The following is a 13,582-nucleotide window of genomic DNA, read 5'->3' as shown; positions in this document are numbered from 1 at the left end:
CGCGTACCTGTAGTGAGCAGTTCACACTCGCTACTTAAAACCCCAGTTGGAGCTCAGCTGAGCTGTATTCGCTTGCTGGGAGAGAGCTTCTCTGTGGCACCACGCGGCTCCGCAGCTCGGGCTATGTGGGAGGGGGTCTCGTGACCTGGTTCCGCAGGTTTTACTTACAGATTTTATGCTGTGTTCTTGGGCATTCCTCCCAATTCAGGTTGGTGTATGATGAGTGGATGGTCTCATTTGTCCCCCCGCAGTTATTCTGGATTATTTACTAGTTGTTTCTGTTTTTTTGTAGTTGTTCCAGGGGGACTACTTAGCTTCCACTCCTCTCTATGCTGCCATCTTGCCCTCCTCAATAGATTATTTTTTAAATAAAATACAATATATTATTTTTAGTAGATTATAGTCATTCTAAGAAATGAGATGATCTGCATAAGCCAATATGAAAACTCAAGATTTATCATAATATTAAAAAAACTGCTGATCTCAAAATGCAGTATAATCTCATCTGTATAATTAAAACATAAAACAATGTGTGAAAAGTTATAAAAGAAATTATAGAAATTCAATTATATTGTAAAAACCAGATGGTGAGTATCTATTGATGATGCTAACTTTTGAAGATTGCCAGGTGGTAAGTAGGAGAAAATTCAAATTTAATTTAAAATCTGTAGTAATATTTGTACATTATATGATTTTACAACTCACATGCATTATTTTTTTTTAAGAAAATGCATGAATATATTTTAATTTCCCAGTATTTCTCGCTCTCATGTCATTAAACATTAACTGATATCTACTTGAGAACAAATGTTGCACCTTTGAAGATCAAGTCTTTGGTAAAAAATTTATATATGAAGTATTATATCCACTCTGGAAAGCATGAATTTGGCGGTCATAATCTACACAGTCAACAAAGGATGATTATGACTACACTATTGATATAAATTTATGGTTTGATAAGTTCTAAAGTCAACACTAAATATACTAGGTTGAGAAAGATGAATACTAATACCTTAATTTTTCTGTAATCTTGTTTTCTAAGTCCTAGGTATCGTCTTTGCATGCTGCTGCTCACAGGGGTCAATACGCCATGCTTTCCTGGACTATTTGAATCATTACTACTCTACGGTAATGCTGATTCATTTAAAATTTCTCCTGGTTTAATAAAATCCTTACCTTTGTTGATGACCTGGGGAACCACAAATCCTGCCAAACTTAAACACGTTTGGTTGTTAAGAATTTAAAGAATCCCTCTCTGATCCTTTTGGTTTTAATACCATATATAATCGGATTCATCATGGGTGGAATAAGGAGATATATATTGGCTACAAAAATGTGGGTATGTGGAGCAATGTGATGGCCAAACCTATGGGTGAGAAAAGAGAAAAAGGCTGGTGTGTAAAACACCAAGATGATCCATACATGAGAGACACAGGTGCTTAAGGTCTTAAGGCGGGCAGCCTTGGATGGGAGATTGAAGACAGTGAGAAGTATAAGGACATATGAACAGATAATCAGTATGAAGTCCAAGCCCCCTGTCAGGAAGGCCACAATTAGGCTGTAGGCTCTACGAATCTTGGTCTCAGCACAAGCCAGCTTTATCAGGGCCATGAATTCACAGTAGGTATGGGAGATGACATTAGTTCTGCAGTAGGAAAGCCACCTCAGTAGGAAGGGGTGTGGACTGAGGAGTATGGCTCCTCTGAAAACAATGGCCAAACCAAATCCTAAAACTACTGTGGGTGTCAGGATAATGGAATGCATCAGTGGATGGCAGATGGCCACATAGCGGTCAAAAGCCATGGCCAAGATAAATCCAGATTCCATAGTAGACAGAGAATGAATGAGGTACATTTGAGTGAGGCAGGCTTCAAAGTAGATCTCTTTGCCATTGAACCAGAAGAGGCTGAGTATCTTGGGAAGTGTAGAAGAAGTGAGCATCAAATCAGCCACAGAGAGCATACATAAAAAGAGGTACATAGGTTCATGAAGTTTGGGATCTGTCTTGATTATTAATAAAAGGGCAACATTTCCCATCAGTGACAGCAGGTAGACAAGGCAGAAAGGGATGGATATCCAGATGTGGGAAGTCTCCAACCCTGGTATGCCAAGCAACAGGAAGGAGGCAGGTTGAAGTCTGGTCCAGTTGGAAGATAGCATCATGAAAACAACAGATATTCCATAATTCTGTCCAAATTAAAAAATCATTAAACTGTAAATATGTGAATCCAAAAGGGTCATCACTTCCCAATAACACAACTCCAGCTAATGATTTTCTCTCTAGTACCCTGTTACAGCACATCAAATATATGGGACTGCACTTTTCAGATTAACAAAGTTAATAAATAATTATCTTGAAATGGCAACAAATTTTTACATATTAAGTAAAGTCCTTTCCTTTTTTACAAAAAGTTTTGCTCTTCAGCTGAATAAATGCATTTAGATGCATTTTAGAAATACTATAGAGGGAGTAGTTGATGCATTTCTGAATAAGGAGATATAATTTTCAACCATCTGAGCAAACAAAAGAACTAAAAGCATGGATAAGAGTAGCCATGTGTACATTTAACTTCTCTTACTTCCCATTGATAGAGCTCATAGATATGATGTCAAGACTTGGGAAATACTAATGACCAATTGAGTCAACTAACTAAAAGAGCAGAATGAAGAAAGATGGGAACAAAACTGGTGCTATATTGGAATGTGACAGAGTTAATATAGGGAACAGCCGTTATCTTCCTGAAGTCAGCTAAACTGAATGGCAAGAAATCACCATTTTTTTACAAAGTATAATCAAATAGTCACTATATCTTGAAAACATGGGTTTTCAGGTTACTAGAGATTTGTGCTATTTTATAATGGTCAATCAGAATCCTCCAGAAGAGGCATAATATATTTCTCAAAGTCAAACAATACATTAACTCTAAGTGTTCCTTTTCACACAAACATTTATATGCAACTCATGGCTCACAAATATCAGGTTATCTGAAACGTACCTTTGACTGTGTGAAGAGATAATCTGGAAAGACATCCTAACAAAACTAAATTTGAAATTAATGAATCATTTTGGGTTCAAATTTCAATATATGACAAGCTTAGACAATATGAGGCATCCTTATAGTAAGGATAAGACTAGGCATATTAAGAAAAATAAGGTTTGGACCATTGCATGCCACAATTTAATCCTGGGTCTGGCTTACACAGCAAGTTAAAAACAATATGTAAATCTTAGTTTGAATATTTAGAATCCTTCTACATTTACTTTTTGTAAAATCAAGAGGTAGAACCATCTTTTGGCAACCACAAGGATTGAGCCTTCATTGCTAAGTAGCTGACACAGAGTCTCCATCCATCCCACCTCAGCCACAATACTCCTGCCTACAACCTGGTTTTCCTACCTTTGCAAATGATCATCTTACTGTCCATCCTGAGGCTCATCTGAATGTTGACTATAACTCCAACAGGTCCCTTTACACTTCTTATCCTGGGAGACCAGAGGCCTGCAAGGAAATTCCTGCATACAACCTCTCATGAGGATGCTGCTTGGTTGTAAACACGTACACTAATCTCTATCAGTCTCTCCAGGTACCCTTTGGTTTCTTGAATGGGTTCAGTCTTTGGCCACCTGAGCTCTGTGCTTAGAAACCTAGAAGAGATGGCCTCTTGACTCCAGGCATCTTGTGATACCTGATTCATTGCATCTCTTGGGCTTAAGCACTTTAAGGTGCCATGGAGTAAATGCTTCTTAAAAGAGATGTGAAGAGAGGTAGCAAGAAAAGAGGCTACTGTAGAGGGACGAGTCTATGAATTAATTGGAATAAGCCCATTAATATTGCCACATGCCCTCACATATTCTTAAGTAACTTATCCTGAACCAGACTTGGTTTTGAAAAATGCTTGAAGTTCCTGGGCATTTACTAGTCAGGTTCCTATTCCTGAAACCCCCTGAGGCTTCCATGTTTGATCAAGTAGGGGGTATGTATTAATCCCGTGTATGGGTATATCATTACTTGTGTTTTGGTAGGGAAGTTATGCCAACCTTAGATCTATTTCCCTTCAGATGTGTACCTCCACATTTCCTTTTATATGTATTGCAGGAGGGATGGACTTTACAGACTATGTTTCCCAGGATCACGGATCATCTGACTTCATTCTGAGTTTAGTTAATGGAAAACTCTAGCAGAAAAATATTAGGGAAGAGAAAGGGAAAGCCAGTCTCTCTCTCTTTCTCTCTCTCTCTCTCTCTCTCTCTCTCTCTCTTTCTCTCTCTCTCTCAAGTTTGGCACCTCAGCAATTCTGTACCTTGTATAAAGAATTAGTTGTACTGAAGACTCCATGTATTAAATATTAAAGTGCTTTCACTTTCCTAGACATAGTTGCCTTTCATAATAATATAGGGCTAATGTCTTTGGTAATTTGTTGATTAGAAAGTATGACAGTGTATTTTCCTTTTAGTTATTTCATTTTCATGGTTAGAAAGGGAAACATTAAAAAACAAAAACAAAAAACAGCAAAATGTCCTTTAGTCATGTTCTATCCCAATGCTAAAACACGAATGTATAATTTTTAATGTTAACTTTGGTAAAGGGATAAACAGAAATTGTGAACATGTTCATCAAATAAAGCACCAGCTACTCCCATTGTCACATCCATACAGTTTCAAGAGAGAAAAGGGAAGAAACTTCCTGGGAGTGATGTAAATGTCCAACATTGTGATTAGGATGAGGGTTTCATAGTCTATATGTTTGTTCAAATTTACCAAACTGTACACTTAAGACTTCTTCATTTCACTATATTTAGTTAAACCTCAATACAAACACACACACACACACACACACACACACACACACACACACATACATCAGTGCAATAGCCTAAAAACTGTTAAAATAAAGCTTGAGTCATTGATATTCAACTGACAAAGATAAGACACTTCAACAATGGGAACATATTGGATCAAAGTTTTGAAGCTAGAAGAAGTCCAAACTCCAGGCGTAAGCAAGGCAATGTTTTCTCCCAAAGTCTGTCACGTTCTGGTTTTGGCTTCCAGCAATCCATGGGGTTCCCTGACTCACAACTCTGCCTGGCACTGCATGGGTACATCCTCTCCTTTCTCTTCTGGTTTCTGTTGATTTCTGGTTGCACTGACTTCCAGCTTCCTTCTCCTCCCAGTGGCTGTTTTCTCTATGTCTGAATTTCTTTTTCTTATAAAGAACTCCAGTAACCTGAATTAAGGCCCAACCTCATTCTGCTGGGCCACACCTCAAGTAGAACAATGTCTTCAAGAGATCTATGTAAAATGTGTACACTCCCAGAGGCATGTGGATCAATACCAACAAAGTGTATAAATGTGGGTATATAATTCAACCCACCTCATAGAGGCAGAGCTTTCTCTGATTTCAGAAATGCTGATTTAATAAATATGTGTAACTGACTGCTTTGAAAGTTATAGCTGAATTATTCCTACTATAAAAACACGTTTAATTCCTTTCAAAACAAGTAAAATGGGCTTCTTAGGATGAAATGCATTCTCCAATCTGGCCCAGGTTGATCTTGCCTGACCAAAACCAAATAAATATAGGTAAATATATGTTTTATATATACATATACACACATACACACACACATATCCACACACATAGAAAGGGATTCTAATATACATTTATAAATAAATAAATGATCTTTTCACTATTGCTACCGCACTGTCTTTACTCTTTGCTCAAAAGGTGTGTGGGAACATTTCTGTAATAAAATTTCCTATACTTTGAGAACCTCAATCCATAATCAAATGGACAGCTGCAGTGAGAAAGGAACCAGATTTGAGAAGGCTGATTAGGTTACATGGTTAACCAGGAAGAGAACACTCTTACCTTCCAAGCAGTGCCTGAGAATCACCATAGTCTCATTCCCAGTTACAAAACATTTGAAATTATCAAATTAAGTAAGACAGGTGGGATATAGTAGTAAAAATTTCAGCATTTTTCTGCTTCTTTTTATTCTTCTTTTTGTTATCCCATTGTTCCCTGTGTGAGTTCACTCATAATTGACAAACCTCCCTCCCTGCCCACCTACCTATACGTTGAAGATACTTGAACACGTACCTTATCGGAGACCTTACTTCTAGAGGACTTAAACAATTTACTTTCCTGCATGAACCTACCATGCCCAAATAAATCTCATAAATATACCAATCATGATTGTCCCTAATCCTAAGTTCCTTAAGTCAAGAGACTGATGCCAAATGCATCCAGTTCTCCAAAACAGAAAACATCACACCCACTTATAGTTGAATGATGGACTTCATAGCTGGTGACTGCAGAGATGCTAGTCTTTGTGTATGGAACTAGAGATGTGAATTTACAGGACAAATAAGCAAGAAGAAGGAAAATTTTCAAAGCTCAAATGTCAAAGATCCATTTGGCAGATGGCTTCTACCAAAAGAAACAGCTGATGGATCTTAGGTAATATTCCAAAACAAACATGAAAAGTGGATAAATGGGGTATAAATAAGTGATAAATGAGGAAAATGAACTAAAGATGGAATCCAGTCCTTGATATCAGGGCAATAAAAGGGGGCTACTTTGACTTTAAGAGGATTTGGGTCATCTGTCTTGATACTGAGTTCCACGTCACCTGGTCAAAGGGGGAGACTCAATGTATGTAACAGATGGTAATTTAATAACTTTTACTACTAGTTATTAAAATAAATTTATGCCCTCTATTTGGCAGTCAGTAGAATCCAGAATGCTGCCTTATTTTATGAAATAAACCCCATATCTTTTAAAATTGCTCTAGAAATTTTAGCATCCTAATACCAAAATTGGAGCATACACATTGTTTTTGTTTTATTATCTTTATGTAATATAGGTACATATTACATGATAAATAATAAGTTTACAATTTGACTTCATTTGAGAACATATGGACATTTATCACTTGTTCAATAAAATCCCAGTCACATATTTTGGATCAAGATAACTTCAAACTGGTTAATCCATATTACCAACCATTTGGTTCTCCAAAGATTTTATTTCCCCCCCTAGTTGGTAGCCTTCTCTTCTGTCTCTTTTGGTCCACTCATTTTGTAATCATCTTCCAAAGATAAGAAGGGGATTAACATTCTCTACTCGAAGATTTACTAAATGAGAAAACTGAAGTTATGTGTTAAGTTATAATTCTGGAAATCTCCAGATATGTGGTAAATATCTGAATTTTCAGCTGGTGATAAAATTCAGCTTGGGGGAGTGAGAGCAGATAATTTCCCTATACCACATTTCTTGTATTTCCATTTATGTTACAGTATTTATCTTATTGATCCAACTAAATTCAGGCAGCTTTAGCTCTTATAGCTCCAAGAACATGTTCCCGTATTTTCTTAGTCCTTACTCCATATACAATAGGGTTAAGGAAAGGAGGCACCAAAAGGTACATATTTGCAATAAAAATATGAATGTGTGCAGGTATATTTTTCCCAAAACGGTGAGTGAAAATGGAAAAGCCTGCTGTGGAGTAGAAGACAAGAATGACACAAACATGGGAGCCACATGTGCCCAAAGCCTTAAAGCTAGCTTCTCGGGATGGCAGGTGAAATACAGAGTGGAGAATGAAGGCGTAGGATGCAGCAATGAGAATAGCATCACATGAGCCTATGATGGAAGCCATACTGAGGCTATAACGCTTTGTGGCCCCTGTGTCCATACATGCCAGCTTCACCACAGCCATGAACTCACAGTAGGTGTGGGCAATGATTCGTGTTCTACAGTAGGGAAGCTGTCTGAGCAGGATGGGATGTGGAGAAAAGAAGGCCACACCCCGGACCACCACAATTATACCCATTATGGTGATGTGAGTGTGGGTGAGAATGGTGGCATGGCGCAGGGGGTGACATATGGCCACATATCGATCAATGGCCATGGCCAGGAAAAAGCCCGATTCCATGGCAGTAAAGCTGTGGATGAAGAACATTTGGGCCAGGCAAGCATCAAAGGCAATGTCACGGGCTCCAAGCCAGAACAGACACAGCATGCGCGGAAGTGTAGACGTGGAGAGGACCAGGTCAGTGACTGACAGCATGCACAGAAAGAGGAACATGGGCTCGTGGAGGCTCCGCTCTGCCCTCACCACGGCCAGGATGGTCATGTTGCCCACCACAGCCACCATGTACATGGAGCAGAAGGGAATCCCGATCCAGACATGCAGGTGCTCTAGACCTGGGATGCCCATCAGAGAGAAGGTGACAGGAGAGGGGTGAGAAGTGTTGAGAGGTGGCATGACGCTTATGCTTTTCTTCATATTGGTAATTCTGAAGGCAAAGTTGCTAGGTGGATGCGATCAAATCAGATGCTGAAAAACATGGAGATCTGGTTCAGGAAGTCCTTTCAGTTTCTTTTGTTAAAAACAATTCAAATTCATAATTAGTTTCATTTAATTTTCCAAGGACAAATTGATAAAATCAACCATGTACCAAATTATTGTTTCTATATCGGTCACCTTGTTTATCCATTGCCAAAAAATTGTCCCTCTCTAGTCCTACTTGTACATAATTCAACAAATATTTAATGAGCAGTTACTGTGAAACAAACCATATGTCATGAAATTAGGATAAAGAAATGGACAAATCAGATATTCTCCTCAGGAAGTTAGACTCTACAAGCAAAATTAAAACACCATGATATGACAAATAGTGACTAGCATGTGCAGACTCGTTATTGCATGGTGAGAAATGTCACATTTAAGGCTGATAACCTGAATGATGGAATTTAAAATGTTCAGAGTTTGAGGTATACTTTCCTGGAAGTAAAAATAGCAGAAAAATTGCTATGAAGTAATAACAATAAGAAACAGAAAAGATCACTGTTTCTGAAACTTACAATGCAAGGGACTTAGTGTAGTGACTTCACTTTCTTTTTCTGCCTATACAGAGAAAAGTCCATTATATTTGGAGAATATCCTAAAACTTCTCTGCTTAATTTCCTTCTACCAGGATTTTTCACAAACAACTAATTTTGCATCAATTACATGGGTGATAAATCTGCTGTAAATAAGAATCCTAACTCTTGCCATGTTTTTTTTTTTTTTCCTAAACCTCATTGCAAGCCCTTCATAATATCATTTATTACAGGGTATTTTCTTTCTTTTCTTTTCTGCTCCACTCAAATGGTAGATCTATTTCCAACATACACACTGCAAGTGTTTAATCTGTTGTTGAACACAATAGGTACACAGTAAATTCTAAAAGCATGGATTTGTGACCACTAATAAGTTGGCACTTAAGCAGAATTTTCCTTCAGATTCCTCATGGTAAATGATGCATAAAATCACTCTTAAGAACACAGAAGTTTGAACGTCTCTCTGTTTTTTGTTTTTTTTTTTTCCCACATCAGTGATAATCAGACATTATTTTGGATGGAGAAAGGCTTTTGGAGTGCTTCTCCTTTAAATCTCAGTCAATATTTATCTCAAGTGAGTTTTCAATTACTGGAAGTGTTCTGGTAGAGGCCTTTGAAAGGACCCTTGCTTTAGGTGGAAGACTGCACAACCTACACTCTAAATGGCCTTGGGAATAGAAATAAATGTTCTCTGCCACCTGATTTAAGCAAAAATCAAGGCAAATAAGTCTCAGGAGTTACACATGAAATTTGGACAATGAATAATCTTATTGGTCTGCATGTAGTAAGAGTGTGAGGTTTGTTGGAATGGCCTGCATGTGAACATGATTTGAAGTCCTGGTAGTGTCTTCTGAAACAGCATTAATGTATTTTCTGCCTTCCAGCTCTAGTTGACATTCTGCATATATAACTATTTTAACAAGTAAAGGTTTTGACATTGCTTTATTTTCCTCCTATTCTTTGTTTACTTCTATCATGTACCCTTTAAATAGGCATTTACTACGTGTTCTTTTAAACAAACAAATGTGTATCTTTCAGGACAATGCATTTCTTAATGTTAACCCCACAAACTTTCTTATCATATACAATGTTTCAGATTTAGATCATTTCACTGTGTAGATAAACTTTATTGCATTCCTTTATTTGTTCTTCCACTCACACTCTGACACATGCAGAGCAGTTCATTTACTGGATTGGTAAATTGATCTAATGATGTCAGAGATATCAACCACTCTTTAAAGCAGATCCCTTCATACTTCGACCCATAGTTCCAAAAGAAAGTAGAGGCTTCATGGAAGAGAAGCCTGGATTAAGAAAGAGAAGAGCCAAGGGATGGGAGGACTAAAGAAGAGAAAGACTTCTAAGTGACTACAAGGTATTTTGTTGTAGAGAAATCTTCGGTTACTATTGTTATGCTTTCCCCTTCCACCTGAGAGGGCAGAAGACCTTGAATAGTGCTGATATCACTTCTTGAGGAGAATCTGTTTACCCTATGTCTCAAATCAATCTTTATAAGTATAATATTTATCAATAAGAACTCATACTTAGTTACCCATATTATTGATGAGGAAATATTTAATAGGCATCTACATAGGTAGAAATGACTTTACTCTAGTGAAAAAGCAGAAATGACTTTCCCCCATAACTTAGCTTTTTAAAAAGATATTAAACAGGGGGTAGGGTAGAGTAGATTGGAGAGTGAGTTCCATAAAAATGATAGCAGGGTTCCAATTATGTTTAGATGTCAGGGACAGCCTTTTTAAGTGGCACTTAGACTGGACTCTAAAGAATATATGCCTTTGAGCTGTGGGATTTGGATATCTATGTCTCTATCTATCATTTCCAAAGAAAAAGGAAAAGAGCATAAATAAAATTCCATAGGAAGAATGAATTAAAATCTAGTATTACTGGGATAAAAGAGATTCATATGATATGTGATTCTATGGGTAAACAAGGGTCCACACACATACATCAGTAATCACACAACTCACAGGGAGAGTCACAAACCAGAGTCTAGGAAGGTGGCTATCATACACTACATACTCAAATAAATATATGTTGGATGAATACAAACAATGCAAAATATTGCAAGAGCAGAAATGATAAATAAACAGACATACAAACTCTGCTTTCCAAAAACACCTATTTTTGTATAAGCACACATAACAGAAATGCAGTAATATGAACTCTGAAAATACCAACCTGTATATGAGCCATGAGGTCAGGAGGTATCCATATTACTGTTCCTTCCATAGATTTATACAATTTGAAATATCATGAAAGAGAGAGATAACACTCTCTTTTAGGAGATACTTAAGATAGGCCTTTGCCTTCTAAAATCTAGTTCTTTCATCTTTTCAGCCATGGAGAATTAAAAAAAAAAAATATTCTCTATAGTTAAATGTTATATCTCCAACCTGAATCTAGGTAATTTGGAAATTAAGAAGGTGTTGTTAGGTAGAGCCTTCAAAGTTTTATCAGGATCTCTCAGGCTAGCCTCTTTTTAGTCATCCTTCTACTTTCTTAACAACACTAATAATCGCATACACGAAATTGGTTCAGAGCCGAAAAGCAACCAAAACATGTAGTTTCTATATGTAGGAACTTCAGCATGGTAATCTCCAAGGATAAGTGGGAGTAACATAGGCCACAACAAGTCCCTATGGAATCACTGGGAGATAAGGGAGTGTTTTGTATACTTTGCGATGATTTATAAAGTACATAATTTCAGGGATAGTGATTCTCCTGTACATTTCTTCCAGTTTATAGCTGTACCTGTGGCCATCCTCCAGTATTTTGATAGAATTTAAATTGTAAAAAAATTAACAGGACCAGTCATAAAGGGGACTGAAAAAAAAAGAGAACTTTCCTTTTTTTTATTAATTGCAACTTGAAACATATAATAGAGATTGGTCACTAATATCAAGCTTGGCCAGAAATTAAGGGATAAAAGAGGATAGATGACTAAAATATAGATAAGATGAATTAACTGGATATGTGAAGATGACCTTATTTGTTCATTCAACATATGCAATGAGTATCTTCTCTGTTGTAGGTTCAGGAGTGAACATGGAAAACAAGGCTCTGAAAATACTCTTTTAAAATTTTTACTGAGGTACATATTTTCACATCATACACTTCACCTGTGTTAAGTGAAAAATTCAATTATTTTTACTTTTTTACAAAGATTTGAGAAATCAACAAACATTAATTTCAGATCATTTTCATCACTACCAAAAATAACCTTTTGTCCATTATTAGGCATTGCTCATTTTTCACAATTATCACACTTCCGAACCTGGCATCTAACCCCTCATCTCTACATTTGGCCTGGGATCAAAATTGACTAATATGATGTCTGGAATATTTTAGGTGCTCAATAAATATATGGTAAATGAATAAATCCATTAAATAATGAATGTCAATAGATTGGAGTTTAAAGGAGATTATATGTCTCATTTTCCAAGGCTGAGGTATATTTGTCTAATCAATTTCAATTTGTGTTTTTCCGTACAGGTTTCTTCATCATGTGTACTATCCAGACATTTTGTTTACTGGAACAAAGCTTTTTGTAGTACTTCCATTTTGGCACTACGGTCAAGATTTTTCATTCATTAAGTGAATTTCTCTTAAGTAGAGGTGGTTAAATAGAAGCCAACGAAAGTGAATAATTATTTTACTTAAATTAAGAAACAATTCAAACATATCATAAAACTCACCATTTTACAGTGATAAGTCAGTGTTTTTTAGTTTATTCACAAAGCTGTACAATAATTACCTCCCTCTAATCTCAGAACATTTTGAGCAATCTAAAAAGAAACCCCATACTCATTAGTAGACATTACAATTTCCCCATTCCCAGCCACTGGCAACACTAATCTACTTTCTGCCCCTTTGGATTTTCTTATTCTAGACTTATTTTCATATTCTAGACATTTAATATAAATGGAAACACATAAAATATGCATTTTTGGTTTTGGTCTGGTTTCTTTCACTTAGCACAATGTTTTCAAGGTTCATTCCTACTTCATTTTATAAATAAATAATATTACATTGAATGGATATATCACATTTTATTTATTAATTCATCAACTAATGGACATTTATGTTGTTTCCAGTTTGGAGCTATTATGAATAATGAAACAAACATTCATGTACCAATTTTCTACAGACATATGTTTTCATTTTCTTGCATACATATCTAGTAGTGGAAATTCTGGATGATATGGTAACACTATTATTTAGGATTTTGAGGAACATCTAAGCTGTTCTCCAGACTTACTGAACTGTTTTATGTTCCCACCAGTCAAGGAAGAGAGTCCCACTTTCACTACACCTTACAAACACCCTTTGTTGTCCATCGTTTTGGTTATATTCATCTTAGGTAATGTTAAGTTGTATCTCCTCAGGTTTTGGTTTGCATATCTCTGATGACTAATAATGTTGAGTGTCTTTCCTTTATTGGCCATTTGTATTTCTTCTTTGGGTAAATATGTATTCAAATAATTGCCAACTTTTTAACTGGGTTACATGCTTTTATTTTTGAATTGTAAGAGCTCAGTATATTCTGGATTCTAGTCACTGATCAGACATAACATGAAAATATTTTTTCCTTTTTTGTGGGTTTTCTTTAAACTTTCTGACAGTGTCTTTGAGGGACAAAAGGTTTAAGTTTGATTAACTCGAATTTATCT

The 13,582-nt window shown here is 36.4% G+C and overlaps 2 protein-coding genes across 2 annotated transcripts; both read right to left on the bottom strand.

Annotated features, from left to right (window-relative positions):
- Window positions 1-1,215: 1,215 nt before the first annotated feature.
- Window positions 1,216-2,160, bottom strand: LOC119537131 (olfactory receptor 52K2-like). Its single transcript, XM_037839714.1, has one exon. The coding sequence runs from the start codon at window positions 2,158-2,160 to the stop codon at window positions 1,216-1,218; it is 945 nt and encodes a 314-aa protein (XP_037695642.1).
- A 5,166-nt stretch (window positions 2,161-7,326) lies between these two features.
- On the bottom strand, window positions 7,327-8,271 carry LOC119538365 (olfactory receptor 52D1-like). Its single transcript, XM_037841276.1, has one exon. The coding sequence runs from the start codon at window positions 8,269-8,271 to the stop codon at window positions 7,327-7,329; it is 945 nt and encodes a 314-aa protein (XP_037697204.1).
- Window positions 8,272-13,582: the final 5,311 nt, after the last annotated feature.

This window comes from Choloepus didactylus, chromosome 6 (genome assembly GCF_015220235.1).
Source record: "Choloepus didactylus isolate mChoDid1 chromosome 6, mChoDid1.pri, whole genome shotgun sequence".
Lineage (NCBI taxonomy): Eukaryota > Metazoa > Chordata > Mammalia > Pilosa > Megalonychidae > Choloepus > Choloepus didactylus.
This window is presented reverse-complemented; position numbering and strand designations above follow the sequence as displayed.

Coding starts and splice junctions, on each gene's coding strand:
- LOC119537131 (XM_037839714.1), bottom strand. CDS start 2,160: ATGCTATCTTCCAACTGGACCAGACTTCAACCTGCCTCCTTCCTGTTG.
- LOC119538365 (XM_037841276.1), bottom strand. CDS start 8,271: ATGCCACCTCTCAACACTTCTCACCCCTCTCCTGTCACCTTCTCTCTG.